Source organism: Canis lupus, chromosome 6, assembly GCF_011100685.1.
Source record: "Canis lupus familiaris isolate Mischka breed German Shepherd chromosome 6, alternate assembly UU_Cfam_GSD_1.0, whole genome shotgun sequence".
Lineage (NCBI taxonomy): Eukaryota > Metazoa > Chordata > Mammalia > Carnivora > Canidae > Canis > Canis lupus.
Window position 1 is genome coordinate 38,667,863 of NC_049227.1, and position 23,611 is coordinate 38,691,473.

At 56.3% G+C, this 23,611-nt stretch overlaps 1 protein-coding gene across 7 annotated transcripts; it reads right to left on the reverse strand.

The window, feature by feature from the left end:
* Nucleotides 1–119: 119 nt before the first annotated feature.
* On the reverse strand, nucleotides 120–23,611 carry FLYWCH1 (FLYWCH-type zinc finger 1). Of its 7 annotated transcripts, none has more exons than XM_038540654.1 (12): nucleotides 23,459–23,611; nucleotides 21,497–21,614; nucleotides 15,962–16,044; nucleotides 14,788–14,889; nucleotides 13,303–13,746; nucleotides 12,583–13,044; nucleotides 11,098–11,547; nucleotides 10,727–10,990; nucleotides 7,521–7,784; nucleotides 6,389–6,661; nucleotides 4,715–4,787; nucleotides 120–2,629 (listed from the first exon to the last, which is right to left on the reverse strand). In XM_038540654.1, the coding sequence occupies exons 5-12, from the start codon at nucleotides 13,634–13,636 to the stop codon at nucleotides 2,590–2,592; spliced, it is 2,160 nt and encodes a 719-aa protein (XP_038396582.1). In that variant the 5' UTR covers nucleotides 13,637–13,746; nucleotides 14,788–14,889; nucleotides 15,962–16,044; nucleotides 21,497–21,614; nucleotides 23,459–23,611; the 3' UTR covers nucleotides 120–2,589. The 7 variants fall into 7 exon arrangements, 6 of the variants coding, with proteins under 6 accessions (XP_038396582.1, XP_038396585.1, XP_038396584.1 ...); XM_038540657.1 differs by having other exon boundaries at nucleotides 4,709–4,787; XM_038540656.1 differs by having other exon boundaries at nucleotides 4,719–4,787; nucleotides 12,583–13,047.

The window sequence follows — 23,611 nt, forward strand, 5'->3', positions numbered from 1 at the left end:
GCCGTGAGTAGCCTTTCTGCGATGCTCACCTAACACCCCTGGGGGCAGGGACTGGGGGCCGGGGCTCCTACAGCTGGCCACTGCCCCCCAGTTTTAAGAGTTGAGTTCCTTGTTGATACTTCTGTTATTCCTAGTGAAGTTTTATTTTAATGCCATAATTGAAACGTAATTTCATAATTGTTGCTCACCATCACGCAGAGGGGGCGGGCACACTAATGACCTGCTCCGGTGGTGGAGACATCCTACAATGGGGCTTACTGGGGGAAAGTAGCAGCAGAGCAGGAGCAGGGAGGGAGCGGGCATTGCCCTGCCGATCCATCTCCATCCATCCACTGAGGCGCCAGCTTCCTGGGCACCTGCCCCTGTGCACTCTGCTCTGTGACGGGACAGGGCAGGGGACCTCTCCAGGGCTCTGGACTCTGGAGGAAGCAGACCTATGGGAGGAAGCCTGCGGAGCTCGGAGCAGCCGTGGGGCACCCAAGGGGACGGCGGTGTCAAAATTCCTGTCCATCTGGGAGTCGTCAGTCCAAGCGCCACAGAGCATCCGTGTGTCCTCTGAGGTCCAAGCAGGAGCAGAGAGGAGCACGCAGGCCCCTGTCAACACGAGTGTCCAGGAATGAAGAGAAGCCTAGGTCTCTCTGTGACTCTCCTTGTGCTGCATCCCAGAGCACAGCCAAGCTGAGGGCCATGGGACTTGAGAATGAGGAACTCAGTGTCCCTGCAGGTGGCTTTGCAGGTGGCAGCAGCTGTCGGGACTCAGCACTTCTTGCTGGAGCACCTCACGCCTGTGGGGGGGCTCCACTTCCACAGTGGAGCTGAGCAGACTCAACTGGTAGAGGCACAGACTCTCCTCCAGGTGTGGCCACTGCCCGTGGGCATGCGTATGTGTGACACGAAGATGGATCTGGGATTGGGTGTCTTATCTGTTCCCACAGGGCTGTGTCTGGCGTCGGCCGTGGGCAGCTCATTGTCTCAGGGCAGTATGCTGTGTGGCCAAGAGCATTGCTTGAAACGGCCCCCGTGTGGGGCGTCCACTGCTGAGGGCCGTCAGCACAGGGGTCCTCTGGCAGACACCTGCCTCCTACCTGCTATGTCCCTGCACCGTCCTCTCAACCGCTGCCAAGGCTGCGAGGCTATGGCCCCATGGGGCTGCAACTGGGTCAACTGATGGGGCACTTACTTGCCTGGGAGGGGAGCCAGGGTCTGATTGGGGGTCTAAGTGCCCTGTCCTTGGGGTAGTCATTCCATTTCCAGCTTGCCCCAGTTTCTGAGAGTGGGGTGGGGCTCAGGGTGAGGGGCAGCAGCAGAGAATCAAGGTGTTTCAGCGACACAAAGGCAATGGCCAGCTGGGGCTGCAGCCCTGTGTGCTTGGAGCGGACCCCTTGGCCACTGCTCCAGAGCACCCCCACCTGCTCCTGCTCCAGCTGACATCTGGGCCAGGTACCTGGTACTGCCTCCTGCGTGGGGGTCTCTTCTGGGGGTGCCTGGCCAAACTCCATCACTCCCGACCTTGCACGGAGACACAGTGCGTGTGGCTTCACAGCGGCCAACTGTCTTTGCAAAGGGGACATGGGCGTACATACCAGTTCTACACGGTGAGATATAAAAGAGGGTTTATTGGCAGCAAATCTACCCGTGGAGGGACAGTGGGGTCCCAAGCCATCGCTGCTCCAATGCCAGACAGCAGGCTCCACGGCCAGCTATGCGCTCTCTGTACCTACGGCTGGCGGCGAGGAACCCCGTGGGGAGGCCGCGGCCCAGTCAGCCAGCAGCGGCCTCTGGAGCTCTGGGCCACACCAGCCTGCTTCTCCTCGGGTCTGCGAGGCCAGCTCTCTGTTACGCAGCCAGATGGGAGAGGTGGGTGGGCCTCGCCGCCCCCTGGGCCTGCCTGTCGTCCTGCATCACACAAATGTGGGCGACCCAGACGTCGCTGGCCAGTAGCGTCTGTCCGGGACCGACTCCCGCTGTGGGGAACGCCACATGCTACGGTGATCGCGGACCCTGGCTTTAATTTCAGTTGGAAGAGAGCAAAGGAAAGAGGCGCTGAGAGGGTGTGGCAAGGCCTCTGCTCTGGCCTGCCCTGCTACTGTGAGGGGCGTGCGGACGCCGCCCTGGCACCCGTCCAGAAACATCTGGGGAGGCGACAGCTTCACGGGGCGCTTGGCTGGAAGCAGCAGGAGGCTCTCAGTGCGCCCTGGCCGAGGCAGGACCCTGGCAAACGGGAAAGTCCTGGGCAAAGTCCCGGGCTCTGGAAACAGGCGGGCGTTTGCGGCTCAGGGCAGCATAGCCGGGAGGAGGCGTCTCCGTGTCAAGAGGCTTCTTTGGACCGTCGCGGGCCGGGCCCATCCCCGCGTCATGCACACCTGCAGCTGCCAGCTCCTGGCGCTCCTGCCTGCCTGCCCGGAGACGCCGTCCAGGTATGAGGCCCTTGGAGAAACGTGAAGGCCAGTGCTTCGGACGAGTGGAAGAAAGTCTTTGTGAAGCAGGATCTAACTGGGAGGGTAACGCCAGGGGCCTGGGTACGCTCGGACGATCCCTGACGCCGGCAGCGTGGAGGCTCGGCCGCTCGAGTCGGGAAGGAGGCTGGCCTCACTGGGCCCCGCTGTCCAGCTTTGTACCATTCACCAGCCTGGTCACAAAGAAACACACGTTCATTATAAAAATCCAAACGCAGCAGAGGTGGGCAGTAGAGGAAGTGTCCTCCCGCCCGGAGATAACCAGCTGGTGCTCACACACGCTCAGGACACATGTCCTACCATTTCCTTTAAGAGGGGAGGCTGCTCTGGGTTCCCGGCTCTCTCTGCAAGCCTGTCCTGGGGGGAACCGACACTCCTGAAAAGTCGCATCTCCCACTCGGGGAGTGCTGGGACGTGCCCGGGCCTCTGAGATTCTTTTCCAAGAAACAAAAAGTTCTCTATTGCCGTGATGGCTTTGGAAAACGTGGCAAATTCTCTGATACCTGCCACTGCAGGGGAAAGGGCTGCCTGTGTCCCAGGGAACGGGGCAGGCAGGCAGGCCGTGGCCCCAAGTCACCGGGGCTCCCTCCTGGGCTCACTTGGCTCCACTGAGCAGTCATCCTCCTGCCACGTCACCTGCCCAGGTGGCTGTGGAACCAGGCGCCCACCCCCACAACCGCTCCGAGGATGTTCCCTCTCTCCCCGAAAGTGCTCCCCCTCCTTTCCTACTGTGGGGGGAGCTTATGAAGGGCCGGTGTTGATTCTTGGCCAAGCTTTGGTAGAGGGCACCATGGTCGCTGCCATCCGGCCAGGCTTTTCTGGGTGGGAAGTTGTCAAACAATTCCATCAGTCTCTACCTGGTACAGGTCTGCTCACATTTTCTTATTTCTTCCTGGGTTGGCCTTGGCAGCTGTTCTGCTACTGCTCGTGCCATTCCCTGACGACCCTCTGTGTGTGCGGCTCTTCCTGTGGAGTAGGCAGTCATGCCCCGCTTTCACTCTTGATTTTAATAACTTGAGTCTTCCCGATCTTATTTTATTTTACTCAAAGATTTTTTTTTAGTCATCTCTACACCCAACCTGAGGCTCGAACTCATGACACTGAGGTCAAGAGTCACATGCCCCTCTGACTGAGCCCACCGGGTGCCCCTGAGTCTTCTCTATCTTTACAGACCGATTTTTGGGAAATAAAATAAAAATAATAGAAAAGTAAAAACCAGTTTTGGGGATGATGGAGCTAAAGGTTTGGCAATTTTGTTGATCCTTTCCAAGAACCAACTTCTGGTCCTGTTCCTTTTATCTTCTCTCTTTCATTAATTTCTGTCTTTTTTTTTTTTTTTAAGAGAGAGAGGGAGAAAGAGAGAGAGAGCGAGTGCGCACAAGCATGGGGAGCAGCAGAGGCAGAGGGAGAAGCTGACTCCCCACAGAGCAGGGAGGCTGACACGGGGCTGGATCCCAGGACCCCGGGATCATGACCTGAGCTGAAGGCAGACGCCCAACCACTGAGCCACCCAGGCACCCCTCATTCATTTCTATTCTTTTTTCCCTCCTTTTGCTTTAGCATTGCTCCATTTCTCTATCCTAGTGTCTAACTAACGTAAGCGTAAGTTACGGACTTGGGATCTTTCTTCTTTTTTCATGTTAGTCTTTCCAGCTATACTTTAAGCTCTGCTCTGCTGCCCCCCGTGCATCTTGCTGTGCTGGGTCTCCATCTGCCTCGGGATTTCTTCTCAGAGTCTCAGTTATTCTGGATGTTGATTGTCCCATGTCTATGTTTCCAGCTTTCTCTGTGTTGCTGATTTCTGGTTTCATTCCACTCTGAACAGATAACGAGCTTTGTGTGATTCCAGTCCTTGCTGTTAGACGAGGCCTGTTTCGCAGCCTAGGTTCTGTCTCCCAGTGAGTTCTCCAGATGCTCCTAGGGGGACCACCAACTGCGCTTGCTGGTGGCCTCCTCCTGGCTCTGCTCACTCGCAGATCACTGTCTTGGGGGGAGAGAGCTGTCACGGTGGAGGAGCGGGGCACACAGCCCACAGGCGTGTGCGCAGTGAGGCACTGTGGGCCGCTCCTGGCCCACTCAGGCCTTCAGAGACGCAGCCCTGGCTGCCGTCCTTCCTCCAACCTCATGAGAGACCCCACGCCAAAACCGCCAGCCCAACCGCTCCTGCCCACAGACTCTGAGAGAGACAGTAAATGTTTGCCAACATAAGCCACTACGTGTTGGGGGGACTTGTGGTGCCCGAGACAACTCACAATTACCCACACAACTGCTGGCTTTCTGGAGAACCAGGCTGGACGCACAGCTGCACTTCCGGCAGAAGTTTCACCTTTTCTGAGGAAAGAAAATTGAAAACATGGATTAGTAATTCTGTTTTGTGTTTATGATTTTCTTTTTGTTATTATTATTTTTTTTTATGTAGGCTGTACACCCAGCACAGAGCCCAACACAGGGCCTGAATTCACAACCCTGATATCAAGACCCGAGCCGAGATCAGGAGTCAGACACTTAACACACAGAGCCGCCCAGGCACCACCCCCCCTTTCCTTTCTTAAGTCTTCTCTACACCCAGTGTGGGGCTTGAACTCACAACCTGGATATGAAGAGTCATGTGTTTCACTGACTGAGTCAGCTGGACGCCCCATTAATTCTTTTCATATTGAAGCTGCTAGAGCCAAAAGTGCATATTTTGTAACAATGACCTCACCTTGAGGATAAAGAAAACTGGGTAGAATGACTCTGATTTGGGCAGTCACTGGGAATTCTGGTTTTCTGAAGCCCCAAACTACCCGTGCCTGGTGAAAGAAGCTATTTGGGACTCTGAGGGTCAGCATTCAGCCCGTCATTCAGCAGAGCAGGACTGAACAAGTGCCCTCGACTGCGCCACAGGTGTCCCACAACTTCTCTTTCATATTGTCGTCAAACAGTGGCTTTCTCCCAGAAACCTCGTTTTTAAAAATTTTTAGTTATTTTTTTTAGCAGAGATCAAATTTCTTTCAGTTGTTTTATACAACTTGGATTCGTTTTTATAAGATATGGCCCTTATTATTCACACGAATTCATATGAAACACAAAAATGCAGGGCACCGGGGCGTCTGGGTAGCCCAGTGGTTGAGCATCTGCCTTTGGCTTAGAGCATGATCCCGGGATCCTGGATCACATCCCGCATCGTGCTCCCCACAGGGAGCCTGCTTCTCCCTCTGCCTGTGTCTCTGCCTCTCTCTGTGTCTCTCAGGAATAAATATAATCTTGAAAAAAAAATGCAGGGCACCTGGGTGGCTCAGTTGGTTAAGCGTCTGCCTTTGGCTTGGGTCATGACCTGGGATCAAGCTCGCATGCGGCTGGGCTCCCTGCTCAGGGGGCAGCCTGATTCTCCCTCTCCCTCTGCCCCTCTTCCCGCTCATGTGCTCTATCTCAAATAAGTCAATTAAATCTTAAAAAAACAAACAAACAAACAGAAAAATGGTTCCTAAAGACTAGTTTTGTATTCTGTTTATATGAAGGAAACTCATTTTCAGCTCAATAAAATTAATTCTTGGCAAAACCTTGTGAGCATGCATGTGTACATGTGTGTGTGCATGTGTGTACACACAAATATTAGCTTGCTCTTTTTGGAGCAGTCTCTGTTTCTTCATCTGATTTTCAAGAGAGATTGATCTGTAACCAGTCAAGACCTCTTAGAATAAATGACAGGAGAGGAACTGAATTAGAAGGGAAGTCGTCTTGAGGATGGGAAGGATCTAGGGAAGGATTAGTTTTCAGGTTCCAGAGAAGGCATCAGTGGACAAGAGGTAGGAGAGTCTGGGGTCGAAAGGCTAGGGCACAAAGCTCCTCAGATGGTGCCTATCCCGAGGGGTCTGAGCCTTGGGCTGGCAGAGACGAAAGGCCCACGGCTCTTTTGTACTCCCAGCTCTGACCCCTGTCCCGGGCTGTACCTGGGTCCTCCTGCGGGGCCACGCTGGGGAGCCGCTCCCGCTGCCTCAGGGCCTCCAGGCCTGCCAGGTCGGGCAGGTGGCAGTGGCTACGCATCACCGTCACCAGCTGGCCCTGGGTGATGGCCCGGCTGCGGCAGCCCAGCCGGGCCTGGTCCCGGCACATCCAGTACACCTTCTCCCCCGCCGCCTTCTCCTTCCTGTAGAGGAAGGACTCGTACACCAGGAACCTGCCCCCAAGGGACGTCCTCAGGAACTCCAGAGGCTGGAGGGCTCCTGGAAGGAATGTGGCAGCATGAAAGGGGCATCTCGGAAGCAGGGTAAGAGCCCGGGCTCCAGGCTCAGAGGCTCTTTCCTTTGTGCCCCAGCCTGCCCCAGGAACTGCAATCCCCCCGCAGGACCCACTCTGTTGGCCGCCTCTCCACCAGCCCGTGCTGCGGGGCCCAGGGCCCTGACACCCTCCAGCACAGGCTGGCTGTGTCTTCCTCAGGGCTTTGGTGCAGCCCGGGAGGCTGGCCCCGTAACTGCCCAAAACCTGAGCTTTCCTGCAGGACTCTCCTGAGCTGGAGTGGATTCTACACCCGGGCCAGCCCCCCAGGTCAGAGGCTAGGCTGGAACATTCAGCCAGGCCCATGGTTGGGGCCATGCACCTGGGCCTCCTGGCTCCGTCCCCACCCTCCCCTTGTCTAGCTGGCAACCAATCAACTCTCTCTTGAGGCTTTTAACACTCTGAATTGAAAGGTCACACGATGTTGGGGTTTGGGTGGCCAGAGAGAACTGGGGCAGGGGAGGCAGGAAAACAGACATGAGATACCCAGAGAGGGGAGACAGAGGGTCCCTGAAGTCTAGGCGCATCGCCCCATAAACGATGCTGAGCACTTCCTGGAGGTGATGCCCTGCCACTCCCTGCCCTCCAGCTGTCTGAGTGGGCTCCTCTCTGCTGACGGCCAATCCCACACCAGCAGCGGGCATAACTGTGGAGCCCACGTGCAACCCTGCCCTTAGGGAGCTCACACGGGGGGGCAGATAGAACAATGTGCATGGGTGCCCGAGGCCACCAAGCATGGGCTGTGGATAGAATGTCTCAGCGGGGAGACCGGAGCACCTGACCCCCTCCACACCCTCTTACTCGCACCTGAGCCTTCCCTCTGGGCCGGGCTGGGGATCTGCTCCCGCTGCCTCAGGGCCTCCAGCCCCCCCAGGTCGGGCGGGTGGCAGTGCCTGCGCATCACCATCACCCGCTGGCCCTGGGTGATGGCCCGGCTGCGGCAGCCCATGCGGGCCTGGTCCCGGCACGTCCAGTACACCTTCTCCCCCGCTGCCTTCTCCCGCCTGTACAGGAAGGACTCATATACCAGGAAGCTGCCCCCGAGGGGGGTCCTCAGGAACTCAGGGCCTCCTGGGGAGAAACAGGAGAGGTGGGTGGGGAGGGAGAGCTGGGAGCTAGGTCTTGGAGTTGGGCAGTGAGGTGATGCGGGCCCCCATGTCAAAGCAGGAACAGCATGGCCCCTGGGGTGAGCCCCACCGCCCCATCCCAGTATGTCCTCCCAGGGAGAGGACATGGCTCTGGACTCCAGGGTGCAGGGCCCCCACTTCCCAAACCCAGCCTAGCCTCAGGTCCCAGGGGGCTCCCTTCTCAAGCCTAGGAGTGAAGGGAGGCGGGAGCCTGGTGAGGCGAAAGCCCCTGAAGGTGGGAATCTGTCTCCCTCCTTGTGGGGCCTGCAGGGAGGTGGTGGCCTTGCTATGACCGCTGACTTCTAGGTTCCTGCGATGGGTGGGGGTGCTCATGCAGGTCTGTTCGGTCCTGGCATAGTTGGAGGAATATGCACGGGCCCTCTGGGTCCAGGAGAGAGATGGGGGCCGGGGTGAAGGTGTGCATTGCAGCAAGAGGCTACGGCAGCATGAGGTCCCCAAGCTGAGCGGGGGTGTGACCCGAGATGCTGGGAGGAGGCAAGGAGTGGCAGGGCCAGTGGAGGGTGAGGACCCAGAAGGCGGCTGTGCCTTCCACCCTGAAAACATCCTCCCAGGCACGGGGACCACAGAGGAGCAGGTGACAGACTGGGGAGTCTATCGGGGCTGCAGAAGCCACTGGGGACGAGTACGTCCTGGAGACGCAGGCGGAGGAACTGAGTATGTGACCGCAGGGCTTGTCTTCGCTCCCTCTGCAGCCCATGACAACAGGCAGTGAAGAGTGACAAGAGCACAGCACTCCAGGCCGGGGACTTGGAGCGGAGAAGCCCCCAGAATTTCAGAGTTGTGGGGGGGGGGGTGGGCAACTTGGCAAAGCAGCCTGGGTGGGAAGCCAGTGAAGACATCAGAGCCCAGGGGCGAGCGCCAGGGGGAGGACATAGTCTTTCCACAAGTGGCATCCAGGGCAGGCCTCCACCCACAGGGACAGGATGGGGCTATTTGTGGGGAGAGCAAAGAGCCCAGGGGGCCGCGCCCAGGGGAAGGGGCAGCAGGTGCCTGTGTCCCCAAAGCTGGCACTTCCTGCCCATCGTGTCTGCCGGCTCCGAGAAGGCTGGCATTGGGTGAGACACCCAGCGGAAGGCTGGGTACTGGCCTACCCGCAGACCCATAGAGCCAAAGTCAGGGGTCTCAGGCCACAGTCACCACTCACACTCGCAGCCACCTGACTGCAGGCCCCTGCTCAGCACCCCATACAGAGCTTGTGAGCCTGGCCTTGAACAGGAGCAGCCAGGAAGGGTCACCAGACACGAGAGAAGCTCCACCCCGAGGGCAGAGGCCAAAGCAAATGCACCAAGCCACGGCACAGGGGGTGAGGGGGCGACACGGCCACCGCCACAGGCTAGACAGGATGACGGAGTGAGTGCAGAGATGTCCAAATACAACAGCAGAAACTTAGATGTTACATGGAAAGACCGGAAGGCAAAATGGAGGAGCTGTCCAGGGCAGGCACGCCGGGAGGACGGACGTCTGGCCAACAGGAGAAACGGAGAGAAGCGAGCAAGGAGCAGAAAGTGCCCGGGAACGGGAGAAAGAGTGCACGACTTGCGATTCCTGCCTCAAAGGCCCTCAGCCCAGCCAGGTGTCCCAGCGATGGAGACGTGACCCCAAAACTTCAACAAAGAAGCAGCACAGGCCTAGGACCCGTCCTCTGAAAGCTTTGGTCGGTTCGACATGGGGACCAAACAACCCCAGAAAAGGACTCACGACAGCCACTCTCCATCAGGCATCCTCGGATGCACGTGGTCCCCTAGGGTGGCCCCAGGGCCTCCGCAGGACAAGGGAGTAAACCGGGCAAGAGAAAGAGGGGCCCGGCGGCGGGGCACAGCCAAGGGGGTCCTGGGAGGACTGGAGCCAAAGCTGGAGCTGCCCCTGGCCCGGCCACCCCGTGCGTGAGGCCCACAGACTAAGCAGCTACTGGACGCTGGACGGCTGAGCAACGGCCTCATGAGAAGGACCGGAGCCGTGCGGGCCCGTGTGCCGCCCCGAACAAAGCTCCGCAGGGACCCCCCCGCCCCCAGGTCAACAGGCCAGCTGACAGAGGCGGTTTGGAATCAGGGCAGTGGACGCCCCGTGAGCAGATGGTATCTGGGGTAGGAGTCGGGGTGAGGACGGGGCCGGTGCTGCCACAAGCCTTGGAGCCTGCACCCCGCGGACGCAGTCACACGGAAATGGAATTAAAAAAAGAGAGTCAGAGGGAGTAAGACCAGAATGCTGGAGTTTGAGAGAACTTTGTGGCCAAGAAGACTGTAAAGGTGACTCCACTGACTTGGGAACCTAAGGGACAGGGGCCCCCGAAGGATGGGCAGAGTTGGGGGGGGGGTGGGTGGGCAACTTGGCAAAGCAGCCTGGGTGGGAAGCCAGTGAGGACATCAGAGCACAGGGGCGAGCGCCAGGGGGAGGACACAGTCTTTCCACAAGTGGCATCCAGGGCAGGCCTGCTGGGCGGGCAGGGAACACTCCAAAGCGCTCTTCTTGGCAAGATGAACACAGGAATATTGACCAGAGAGACAAAACGCCAGGTGGACAAAGATGAAGAGAGCAGGGCTCCGACTGTTGTCATGGGTCCCTTACAGACGATGCCGTTGAGGGAGCAGGGCTGGAGGAGGGAGGGAATGTCCCCTCCTGCAGGATGTGCCGGTTGCGGGCCCTGTGTCACCCATTCACACGGGGCATGCGGGCAGCCTGTGATGAGCTTCCTCCGGAAACCCTGCTGCCGAGGGGGGCCGGGGGCAGGGAGGCAGAGCACGAGGAGGGCGGCAACCACAGCGCCCCCGTGAGGACGGAGGATGCTTGCTGGGGGCCGCGGGGGTCAGAGGGTGAGGCTGGCCACCCGGGTTCCCTGCTGGCCCCGAGGCCCACCTGAAGTCCTACCTGGGCTCCCCCGCTGAGCTGCCCCCGGGTGCTTCTCCTGCTGCCTCAGGGCCTCCAGCCCCCCCAGGTCAGGCGGGTGGCAGTGGCCCCGCATCACCGTCACCCGCTGGCCCTGGGTGATGGCCCGGCTGCGGCAGCCCATGCGGGCCTGGTCCCGGCACGTCCAGTACACCTTCTCCCCCGCCGCCTTCTCCCGCCTGTACAGGAAGGACTCGTACACCAGGAAGCTGCCCCCCAGGGGGGTCCTCAAGAACTCAGGGCCTCCTGGGGAGAAACGGGAGAGGTGGGTGGGGAGGGAAGTGGGAATTCCAGGTCTTGGGCCCCCTCCTACCTCCCTGGGCCGGCTCTGGGCCGGCAGGTGAAGGACTCACCCAGGTCCTTGTCCTGGTCCTCAGCGGGGGATCCTGGCAGGGCTGGGGGCTGGGCTGGGAGGACTTTTGGGCGCTTTCTAGGCCGGGTTCTGCTGAGATTCAGGGTCCCGGGCCCCCTGCGGCAGAGCAGGCTGTCCACGCCTTGAGGCAGCTGGTCCGCCTGGCCCCCAGGCCCACCAGGCCTGGCCTGCAGCGTCTCCATGGCCTTCTCCTGCTGCCGCCGGGCCTCTAGGCCCTCCATGTCGGGCGGGTGGCAGTGGCCCCGCATCACGGTTACCCGCTGGCCCTGGGTGATGGCCCGGCTGCGGCAGCTGTGCAGTGCGTGGTCCCGGCATGTCCAGTACACCTTGTCCCCCACGGCCTTCTCCCGCTTGTAGAGGAAGGACTGGTGCACCAGGAAGCTGCCCCCATAGCATGTCCTTAGGAATTCCAGGGGGGGCCGGAGTTCTCCTGGAGGAGGAATCTAGGGCAGTCACGGCAGGCAGGCCGATAGGATAGGAGGCCGGGGAGGCAGGGGGTGGGCAGCGTGCTTCCCCTCTATGGGGACATTTCCTGTAGCTTCCCCCAAGCGGGGCGTGCATGGGCCCCTGTGCATTCCCACTGACCCCCACCCACTGACCCAGGCAGGAGGTGCAGTTCCTCTCCTGGAGGTCAGTGGGCGAGGCCACAGCTCTCAGTGGGTAAACATCACATCCAAGCTCATGCACCCGGGAAGGACAAGCTGGCTTTGACTTCACAGCCTATGTGTTCAGTCACTCTGGTCATTCTTTTTTTAGGGTTTGTTTGAAACTTTTATCTATTTTTGAATAACACATGGACACGCCATAAAATACAAATGGTGGCAAGAGACACGCAGTGAAAAACAAGTGTTTCCCTCCCCCTCTCCATCCAGTACCCAGCACAGCAGCTGCCCTAAGTCCTTAAACCCTCGAATCTGGGTCAGGAGGGAGCCAGCGCTTGGGACTGAGCCCACCTCCCACTTGCTGGTAATAAAAGCCTCCAAGAAGCCTGCGGCTTCCAGGCACTCAGCGCCACCATCACGGGACTGGCGCTGAGCGCTTCCCGTGCATCACACATCTAATCTCTCTGGCATCTGAGCCATCCCTGACAAAGCTCCCGACACCCCAGAGGTTCAGCACATGTTCTGACACCAGGTGGGGCTGGGCTGTGACTTGGCCCTGGCCCAAAGCTCTCCCCTAGGCTGACCTTCCCGAACCTCATGGGTTACTAGGACTACCTGGGCCTGTTAAAACTCAGGTTTCTGGACCTCACACAAGATCATGCTAAATCAGAAAGTTCCAAAAGGACTTGGGGCCCCTGGTTCTATCCCATGGGCTTAAGATATATTTATATCTTTTAAATATGATATCTTGACTTTGAGCACGTTAGAAAACCATGTGGGACCCCACATTTCCACCTGGGCACAGGAAAAGGCCCATGGGTACTCATTGGCCCCAGAGTGGAGCCCACGCGTGGGGCACTTACCGATCCCCAGTGTCGGGCGTTTCTTGGGGGGCAAGCTCAGCAGCGACAGGGCTCGTAGCCCCTCATCCTCCTCTGCAGCAGGCTTGCTCAGCACCAATGTGGGGGCAGGCTCTGGCTCCTCAGGGCACAGCCACGGGCCCACCCCCTCTAGCGGCTCTTCCACTCGGCCTCCTCCGGGACCCTCTGGGCCCCCCAAGCCTTCAGGCAGGGATGGGCTAGGCAGCTTCTGTCTCCGGCGCCGGGCCTCCAGGCCTTCCTCATCAGGTGGGTGGCAATGGCCCCGCATCACTGTGGCCCGGGGGCCTCGGGTGATGGCCCGGCCCCGGCAGCCCAGCTCACAGTGCTCACGGCACTTCCAGTACACCTTGTCCCCCACGGCCTTCTCCTGCTTGTATAGGAAGCACTCGAGCACCAGGAGGCGGCCCCCGAAAGGGGTCCTCAGGAACTCCAGGGGCTTGGGGGCTGCTGAGGGCAAGAGAGGGTGGGGTGAGCTGGGATGGAGCAAGGCTTCAGGTCCAGGGCATGGATGGGAGTGAGGGCGGATGCCCAGGGGTGATATCCTGAGATCATCACACCAGCCTAAGATGGTGTCCTGTGGTTAGCTCAGGTCAGGGATGGGACCCCAAGGCCGTCCCCCTAGAAAGGGGGTGCACAGAACCTCTGTCTGAGCATGTGAGGCCACAAAGAGGGCTGGGCCAGGAGCAGCAGCCTAGAACTCACCTGTGTCTGGCTTGCTGCGATACTGCTCAGGGGCCTGGAGGGTTGGCTGGACTGCCCCCACTTGCTCCTCCACTTGCAGGATCTGGGGCATCCTGGCCAGGGTGTCAGGGCCAGACATCTCCAGGGACACGACACAGTGTCCTCCTTCAGGCTGGGAGTCCACCCCATCCACGTTCTCTGTGGAGACTGTCAGCAGGACCAGTTTGGAGAACTCTTCAGGCTTCGTGGGGGCTGCGGGGACGACATCTGTGCCTGGTTCAGGGGACTCCGGGGACGGCTCCTGGCCAGCCTTCACACTCTCGCCCTTCTGCTCACTGGACTCTGGCAGGGGCATTCTGGGACGATGGCCTGTCCCGCAGGCCACGCTCAGGCCCTGGCAGAGGGATTTCTCTTCCTCCTCCTCCTCCTCCCTGGTGGGGAACCTGGCAGTCCAGGAGCTCTGTCCTAAGGAGGGAAGCAAAATCCATCAGTGGAGGCACCTTTGGGCCTGGTGCTCAGGAAAATGGATGTGGGTGGAGGTCGAGGCAGATGCGGCTGCCTCAGGGCCTGGGCCTGACAGCACGGAGTGGGAGCACCCCGGGGGGTCGGGCTTCTGTGGGGCTGCCCCCATCTCCCGCAGCCCTGGCTCGGTTACCTCCCCACCCACCCTGCACCTTCCTGTCTGTAAGATGTGCTGCCTGCAGGGCTATCCAGGGGCTGCAGGACGGAGGCAGGGGGAACCCTGAGCTTCTACAAAGAGAGGCCCGGGGGCAGCCCTGGTGGCTCAGCGGTTTAGCGCCTGCCTTCCGCCCAGGGCATGATCCTGGAGACCCAGGATTGAGTCCCACATCTGGCTCCCTGCATGGAGCCTGCTTCTCCCTCTGCCTGTGTCTCTGCCTCTCTCTCTCTCTCTGTCTCTCATGAATAAATAAATTAAAAATCTTTAAAAAAGAACTTATATAACTTAATTAAAAAAAAAAAAAGAGAGAGAGAGAGAGGCCCGGGAATGCTGGAGCTGTGCATGGTGGGATGTGTCTTCATGGGTTTTCCCATTTAACCTAGCCCCGTGTTACAAAAGCCGATCATTCCTGGTGACCCAATGTACAGATGAGGACACCGAGGCACACCAGGATGGCCAACAGCCCTGAAGCGCAGAGCTGGGTGGCTGGCCGAGGGGGATCCAGAGCCCGTCCCCTCACGGTACCTGGTGTGCCTCGTCCAGGATGACAGTAGCTGACCTTCCCGGGCACCAAGCATCAGACAAGAGCACCAGACATTAGCTCAGCCACGGACCCCCCCAGAAGGCCCGGTGGCCTTCATCCTGACACTGTGTCACAGGCACACTGAGCCGGGCACCCGCTGGCACACTGCACACCACGAAGGGGAAGCGTGGCTCCAGGAGGTGGCACTCTCTGGCCTCACAACGAGACCTGTCCCCCATCCCGGGCCAGAGGCCCTGGACCACCCAGCACTCGGGAGGTGCCGGGGCCCCGGGAGGGCAGTGACCTTGTGTGTGAGCCAGTGCTGGCGCTGCCTCAGCTGGGAGGCAACAGGGCCGCAGAGGTGTCCAGAGACTCCACAGTCACTCAGGGCTCCGTGGCTTCTGGCCTGGAGAAGCAAGCGGGACGTTATTATGCGGGTAGAGCTAGCCTGGAGACAGGCCCTGGGGTGTGGGGTGAACTTTTTTGCTTTCTTGCGGAACTGGGTGGTGGGTGAGTGGCTGGGTCTCTCCCAGCTCTCCTCAAGAGCCCAGAGGAAGACTGGGGCCTCCCTCACATTTCAGCTCTCCCTTTGTGAGGGGTCACCCTCATTTCCAAGTTCTGCTACTCCAATGCCCTCTAATCCCCTACTCCTGCACCGAAGTTCCCTGGTTGGAGCCCACATTCAGCTCCCCAAAGTCTGGTCAGCCTAAGGGCAGGGCTGCAGCGTCCCTGCCAAGACACAGCCACGCCGAGGGGTGCCTCATCCCCGCCGCCCCCCCCCCCCCAGCAGTCCACGCCTGCCCATCCCAGGCGTCTGGCCCATCCCCAGGGGTCGGGGTGCCGAGACTCCAGGAAATCTTCCCGTAACGGGACAGCTGATGGGGAGTCCCGGCTGGCCTGCCCTCCCGCATCAAGCCCTGGACGAGCCAAGCCCCGCTGCCCCCGCGGGCCCTGCGCGTCTGCCCCCCAGCCAGAGGCCGCGCCGCAGAGCCGCTCGGGCGGGAGGCCCCGCCCCCGGCCCGCCCTGCCCCCGCGGATTGGCCGCGGCGCCCATCGCTCCGCCGGGAGCCCGCCCCTTGCTCGCGTGCCGGGGTCCCCACTTCCAGGTCCCCTGCACTGTCCAGTCCTGCAGACGCCCTCTGGGGTCCCCGCGGCCTCCGGCCGGGCGGGCGCCTCCCTCCCTCCCGCAGGAGGCCTCGGACACGTCGGGCCGGCCGGAGCGAGGCCGAGGCGCTGCTGTCCACACAGCGCGCACTCCTCCAGGCCTGGGCCCACCCCGCGGGGCGCCGGGGGGTGGGGGACGCTGCGGGGACTCCGACACGCCATCGGGTTCGGCCTCCTCGGCGCGGAGGGCGTTGGCGGGACCAAGAGCCCCCACACTCCCAGGGAACCGGGCCTGAGTCATGGGTACCTCGAGTCAGGAGACCGTGGAGTCTCAACTACAAGCTGTGCTTAAAAGGCTTCTAGGATCCACGCACCTCAAAGAATGGAAGGAGTTCCAGCGCGACAAACGAGCTATGGCCAACCCCCACCTGCAGAAAAGCGTGTGTCCAGCGGTGACCTAGAACGTGGATTGGACTGACCGTTACCATTCTCACCTATTAAAGGGCCCTGGGATGCAGATTGTCCCGTGACCACAAATCCTCCCATAAAGTACACAGGCCCCTTTGCAATGTGGTCTTGAATCTGGACTGGCTCCAGCCCAGATGGGTCGCTCCCGGGTGACTTGCTGAGTGTGGCAGAAGCAGGCTGTGGGGGTTTGGAAGTCCTCCCCCTCAGGCACCCGGCCCTGAGACTGCCCAGCTAGGAAGCTGTGGGAGAGGCCACACGCAGGGACGGAGGCACTGCCAGGCACCAAGGAAAATCATCCTGCACCGTTCAGTCCCGCAGGCCCCCCAGCTGAGGGTAGCTGCATGAAGGGGCCAGAAGAAACCAAGCCGGCCGGCGCCGATCCTGCGTGGTGGCCAGAGGAATGGCCTACCCATCTTCGAGAACACTGATCGGTGACAGACTGTTATTTTAATTTTTTATTTTATTTTTTTTAAGTTTTTTATTTATTTTCAGACTGTTATTTTAAGCCAGTGATACCAGGGTCATTTATTACTCAGCAGTAACTGATATTCTTGGGTGAACTTGGTGGGTTTTGGCTTTTTGATGGATGGAATACTAAAGATTGTGAAACACACACCAAAGTGCCTTTGAACTTCATGTGCCATGCTACACAAATGTTAAATCCCTCAGTTGATCATGTTTAAAGGGCTGATAATTCAGTGAGAATAAAAATAGTAAGCACAAAGGATAGCAATGAGAATTATGTATTTAAAAAGTCTGTAATGCAAAACGTAAAATAAGCCAGTCACAAAACACACACACACACACACACACACACACACAAATAAATGCTCTATGATTCCACTTATGTGATGTCGCTATGCTTGTTAAATTCACAGAGGCAGAGTCAGGTGGTGGTTGCAGGGTGGGGGTGGGGCGGGGAGCTGTTCAGTGGGTGTGGAGTTTCAATTTGGGATGATGATGAGGTTCTGGCAGAGGATGGTGGTGATGGTGGCACACCCGTGTGGGGTGCCTCATGCCAGCGAGCTGTGCACTTAGAATGATTCAAGTTGTAAATTTCTGCGATATGTATTTTAACTCTCACACACACACACACACACACACGCACACACCTGTAACAAACTACATGTAGTAATGTTCCATTTACCGAACACCATGGGTGAATGAGGTTCTTCAAAAAAGGCAGATTTCAAACTAAAGTTACATCTCCATGATTCAGACTGTTACAATTTTATCTGTTTCACAGTTTACTCCTTGAGGGTGGATCTCTTCATAAGCTCTTACCACTCTTCACTATCTGGATGAAGCGCATACATATTTTATCCTGATTTGGAAATAAAAGGATATCCACCCAGATCCCCTGACACAGCCTCCACCCCTGCCTTGGGGCCCTTTCACCACCGTCTGTATCCTGCTGTCTTTGGTCACCAAACCTCTCTGCCTCCCGTAGTTCTTTGCATTGGGACCACCAAGGTTCTTCAGGCTCCTGTGTCCTCAAACACCTAACAAAAGCCCCTCCTTCCCTCAACAGTTTGACTTTGCAAGAACAGCCCACACCCCTTCCTTCTTACCCTGGCTGTCCGGGTCTGCCCGCCAGCTCTGCGGACACCACTCTCTTCTTCAGCCACCATGAGGATCAGTCCACACATCACCCCTCTGAACCATCTGCTCTGGCCTGTGCGTGGTCTACCCGTGCAATGGAATATTATTCGGCCATAGCAAGAAATCAAGTTCTGGCACGTGCTACAATGTGGATGAACCTTGAGAACATCATGCTCAGGGAAAGAAGCCTGGCACAGGAGTGCCTGAGTGGCTCAGATGGTTAAGTGTTTGCCTTCTGCTCAGCTAATCCCTGGGACCTGGGATCCAGCCCCATTTTGGGCTCCTGGCTCAGCAGGAAGTCTGCTTCTCCCTCTCTGCTCCTCCCCTGCTTCTGCTCTTTCTTTCTCAAATGAATTAAAAAAAAAAAAAAAAAAAAAAAGCCAGACACAAAAGATACCATACATATGACTCCATTTATATGACATGTTCAGAACGTGCAAATCCACGGAGATGGAAAGTAGATGAGAGGTTGCATAGGACTGGGGAAGGGAAGATTAGGAAGTGTTGATGCTAAGGGGTGTGGGGCTTCTTTTGGGGTAATGAAAATGTAAAACTGTTTGTGGTAATGGTTGTAATTGTAGGACTGTGAATACACTGGAAGCACTGAAGTCTACACTTGATAGGGGAGTTGTATGGTATGTAAATCATATCTCAATAAAACTTAGGGAAAAAAATCCTCATGGGGACTCAGGTCCGCAGGGTCACTTGGATGAAAAATAGTTGTTTTTTGTTTTGTTTTGTTTTGTTTTAAGATTTTAAATGCTTTTAAAGTAATCTCTGGGACGCCTGGGTGGCTCAGCAGTTGAGCGTCTGCCTTCATCTCTGGGTGTGATCCTAGGGTCGAGTCCCACATCAGGCTCCTTGCAGGGAGCCTGCTTCTCCCTCTGCCTATGTCTTTGCCTCTCTTTCTTTGTCTCTCATGAATAAATAAAATCTTAAAAAATAAATAAAGTAATCTCTACACCCAGTGTGGGGCTCAAACTTACAACCCTGAGATCAAGAATTGCACCCTCCACCAAAAACCAGTTTTCTACACCGCAAGCAAGCCTTTTGCTACTGCCCTTGGCTTCCGCATCATAGAAGAGGAGTGGCATGATTACATATGAGGATATTGTGTAAGTTGCTATTATATTGTAAAAACTACATAAAAATATTTTAAAAATATTTATTCATGAGAGAGAGAGAGAGAGAGGCAGAGGGAGAAGCAGGCTCCCTCCAGGGAGCCTGACGTGGGACTCTTCCCCAGACCCGGGGTCACGCCCTGAAGCGAAGGCAGACGCTTAACCACTGAGACCCCCAGGCGTCCCTATAAAAATATATTTTATTTTTTAAATATTTTATTTAGGGATCCCTGGGTGGCGCAGCAGTTTGGCACCTGCCTTTGGCCCAGGATGTGATCCTGGAGACCCGGGATCGAATCCCACGTCGGGCTCCCGGTGCATGGAGCCTGCTTCTCCCTCTGCCTGTGTCTCTGCCTGTCTCTGTGTGTGACTATCATAAATAAATAAAGGCATGTGCATTTAAAAAAAATAAAAAAATAAATATTTTATTTATTTATTCATGAGAGACACACAGAGAGAGAGGCAGAGACGCAGGCAGAGGGAGAAGCAGGCTCCATGCAGGGAGCCCGACATGGGACTCGATCCCGGGTCTCCAGGATCACATCCTGGGCTGAATGCAGGCGCTAAACCGCTGAGCCACCCAGGGATCCCCCTAAAAATATATTTTAAATGTTAACCTTTTACTACAACTTGCCCCTGATCCTGCCGCTCAGAGGCACAGCTCTTTCCACTCTTGGGTTAGAGCCCTCGGCGTACTTCGTGTTTTCTGCGGTGCACCCTGCGCTCACCGCGGTGTCTGCTATTTCACCCCCACTTCACCGAGCAGACGGGGGGGGGGGGGGGGGAGGGGCGGTCGGGAGGGATCGCACCCCCAGGTGACAGAGGCCCAGAGCGGGCACGCCCGCCGACCGCAGAAGCAGCGCTCCAGGAGGACACGAGGTGGCGATGTCGCTCCTCACGCTGATCGTGGGGGGAAATGACCTGCCGGACACAGACACAGACGCTTCCGAATCAAGAATTCGGGAGCTCTCCCACACGGCAGAAATAACTAAAGGTTTCCAAAAATGCTTGCATTTACAGGACTTACCAGTTAGATGGCAGACGCGGTTAACAAGGTCTGCAAATGCTATCTTTTGGAAGCTAAGGTTTTCCCAAGATACAAACCCCAGTCGGGCTCAGACCGCCCTCTGCCCCCCCCCCCCCAAGCTCTGCTCAAGGCCTCCAGTTCCCGCCTGCTTTTCAGTACTCGTGGCTTTAAAAAAAAAAAAAAGCAAAATCTTAGATAACTAGTTAGAAATATCTCAAAGTGTTAAAAGTAGTAAGAACAGTGAATCTTTCTTTTTGCTCCTTACGTTTTCTTTTGTTTTCTTTTTTTTTAAGATTTTATTTCTTTATTCATGAGAGAGAGACAGAGAGGCAGAGACACAGGCTGAGGGAGAAGCAGGCTCCATGCAGGGAGCCTGACGTGGGACTCGATCCGGGGTCTCCAGGATCACGCCCTGGGCTGAAGGCAGCGCTAAATCTGGTGGAGACCTTCTCGAGCATGGCTTCCGTACCTTAGGAGAGCAAATACCAGACTTCTAAAAATCCCATCTGAGATTCCTTACGAAGGCTTCCAGCAAAGCAAACTCAAGAAGGCCTTTATGGTGAATTAACATGCCCGTACCTATGTAAACAACCAGGCCGAATCTAATGAGACCAGTCTTAGTTTATGATCAGCAGTAGCTTTCTTTCTTTCTTTCTTTTTTTTTTTTTTTTTTTTAGCGGTAGCTTTCATTGAGGTTATGAGACTGTAAAGAAACTTTATGCCTCAACGAAAACGATGCATTGTCTAGAACACATCCTTCCAGGTTACAGGGTTCTAGCCTTCGAGCTATTTGTTCAACTCTGCACAGTGCAGATGACTGAGAATGATGCGAAATTATTCTAGTCTGTAGGCAATAAACTCTCTCCATGTAAGTAAGTACATGTAAATAATTCTTCCCACTTCAGAAGAAGCCAATTTTGCCTCCCTGTGCACATTTATTTCAATATCTATAGTCTTCTAGAATCTTCTTTGGCTTCTCTTGTTTGAGCTTTCTGGTTCTTTGGTTAATGAGTTAAGTAAAAGCTTCCATATGCGTTCATTTTACATCTGTATGAAACACCTTTATTTCCATTGTTTTCATCTAAGGTTATACTTTTCTAATTGCTTGCGTCATTGGTCCTATAATCTCTGGTTCCCGTCAGAATTTTTTAATTTTTTTTTCAGAAATTTTTAAAATTACACATGAAATACCAATCTGCATTGCATGCAGTAAAAATGGGTATTATGCTATGAAACTTTCATTTGTTATACATATATCTATTTATACTAGGTAAATTTAAATGCATTTTTTACTTTGAAAGGTCATTGCTTTGAGGTCAACACTTGGGTCCTTGCATTTGTTTTGTTAATATTCAATTTTTACTCACTAAAGATTTATTGACTGGAGTGTTTTTAAATCGGGCAGATGTAAATGGAGAGTTTGAAAACCTCACAGTTTATGCTTCATCACTCTCTTATCTTCTCTCCCCTCCCCCAGAATTGAGGCACAAAGGAATTTGAGTGCAATTCTCAAGCTGCCTGCTCTGATATTGCTGTCATGCTGGTGGTCACAAAGGGGTCACTGTAAGCCTAACACCCAAGAGACACACAGTAATATAAACTGCTAGGTGCCTCTCAGGCAAGCCCTAATCAGCAAGGACCCTGAAAGGCCGAGCCTCAGTCAGCATCTGATGGTGGATCAACAGAATTACCTTCACAAACAGAGAGGGAGAACCACCATCCCCATCCGCCAGTACCCAGGTCCTCACTGCTGGCTTGCTGGGTGCCACACCTGGGGCAAATTCCATCGATTCTCTGGATTGATTTTACCTGTTAAACAGGAAAAGTGGCAAATGAGACACTGTACGGGAAATGCTTCTGTAAACTGTAAATCATCACACAAGAACAGAGTTCTTTGTCCGGCCCAGGGATCCTGATGTTTGAAGAAGCTCCTGGCTGACCCCAATTGCTGCCCCCCTCCCCCACACACTAATGAACTATGAGGGGTCAGAGGTGTGCATTGACTGACTCATAGCTCTCCTATGAACTATGCATGCTCTCTGTGTGTGCACACGGGTAGCACTCCTGGGAGGTGCTGAGGGTGTGACCCACCCTCCCACCAGCCATTATGAATCTCTGTCCTAAAGCAGGGCTTCTCAACCCCAGCACCATTGGCCTTTTGCGCTGGCTACTTCTTTATTGGGGGCGGGGGGCTCTCCTGGACAATGAAGGATGTTCAGCATATCCCTGGCCTCTGCCTGCTGCATGCCAGTAGCACGCCTCAGCCCAACGATCGACATTGCTATACGTCCCCTGGGAACTACTGCTCCTGAGAGATGCACAGGGCACAAGAAGGAAGATTCTAGCTCCAGGTCCTCCCAGTCCCAAATCTTTCAATCACCAGATCAGAAACTTAACTTTTTTTTTTTTTTTCCCTCAAGTAATCTCTATGCCCAACGTGGGGCTGGAACTCACAATCTGGGCATCAAGAGTCACATGCTTTACCCAGTGGGCCAGCCAGCGCCCCAGAATCTTAGCTATATTTTTACTCCTTCCTTACCAGGCCTCGTGTGTCCTCAAATCTCATTCTCTGTACACCTGGTCACAGAGTGACCTTCCATTGCATTCTCACTGAACATCACTTCAGGGCTTTCATCCCCACCCATTCAAAGGTCTTCCCATCCAGCATCCATTCAGCCCAGTCAATTCTCCCTACACAGTGGACACCGCTTAATCTTTCTAAAGCTGAACTTTAATTATTTCTCTCTCCAGCAAAAATCGTCTCCTTCTCCATTATCAACACTCCACAATCCAGCCCCAACCTCACACACTCTTCTCTTCTCCAAGTCCGACTAGCTTTTGGAAGAAGAGCAAGATAAACCCGATGGCATCAAATTAGAAAATTCAAATCAAGTCCTCAAAGTGATTCTGGCCCTGAGAAGCAGAAACGTTAAAATCTTAAAAATATACCTTTTCTTTGGAATTGGAGGACACCCGTGATTATCTGATTATTGGAACTCAGCATCCCCCAAAGGCAGAGAAAGTGTGATGCTTGTTAAAAGCAAGGGTTTCAAAGTGTTGTCAGAACCATTAGGTCCTGAAATCAATTTCGTCGGTTAGCGAGAGTCATTTGGGAAGCAAAGAACAGAATGGGATTAGAACAAAGGTACAGCGGATCCGGCTGCATCGTGAGAGGCTGGGGTCATGTCTCCCTGGGAACTTATCTTTCAGGATCTACACCTGCGGGCACAAGTTATGCACCTAGGGCATATTTGTTAGTGTAGGTTGAGGCAAAAAAGTTTGAAAGTCACAACAGGCGAACTGCGTAACCAGAAGCGGGAGGAGGGGTCTAATAGGCAAAAGTGCAAGGTCACTGGGACCTACAGAACCGCACGGATGGGACGGGGCTGGGTGGACGAGGCGCGGGGCGGCGCCGGGGGCGGGGGCTGGGGCGGCAGGGAGGGGGCGGCGACCCTGGGGCTCCCGCTGCGGGGGTGGCCGGGTTGCGGCGAAGGAGGAGCCGGGAAGGAGGCGCGCCTGCGGTGAAGGACGAGGAGGCGGCCTGAGCGCCGGGACGCCGAACCGGGTGACATCCCCTCCGGCCTCAGCAGCCCTCGGGGCCGCGGCCACGCCGTGGGACCCGGGACCCCCCGCCCGCTGGGGCCCGTGCTCACCGGGCACCGGCCGGGCGGCGGCGGCGGCGGAGCCCTCCCTCTCCGGAGACCGAGCCGCGGCGGGTCCTCGGGCCTCGGCCGCCGCGGCCACAGCGTGCACCTCGGCCCCTGCGGCCGCCGCAAGCCTAGCGCTCGCTCCCCGCCCCCACTGCC

Bases quoted from the DNA above. Each gene is read 5' to 3' on its own strand.
- FLYWCH1 (XM_038540653.1), bottom strand. From the start codon at position 13,636: ATGCCCCTGCCAGAGTCCAGTGAGCAGAAGGGCGAGAGTGTGAAGGCT. The intron at 13,048-13,302 runs GTGAGTTCTAGG...TCTTGCCCTCAG, and splicing joins TCGCAGCAAGCCAGACACAG to CAGCCCCCAAGCCCCTGGAG. The intron at 10,991-11,097 runs GTGAGTCCTTCA...GTTTCTCCCCAG, and splicing joins GGACCAGGACAAGGACCTGG to GAGGCCCTGAGTTCTTGAGG.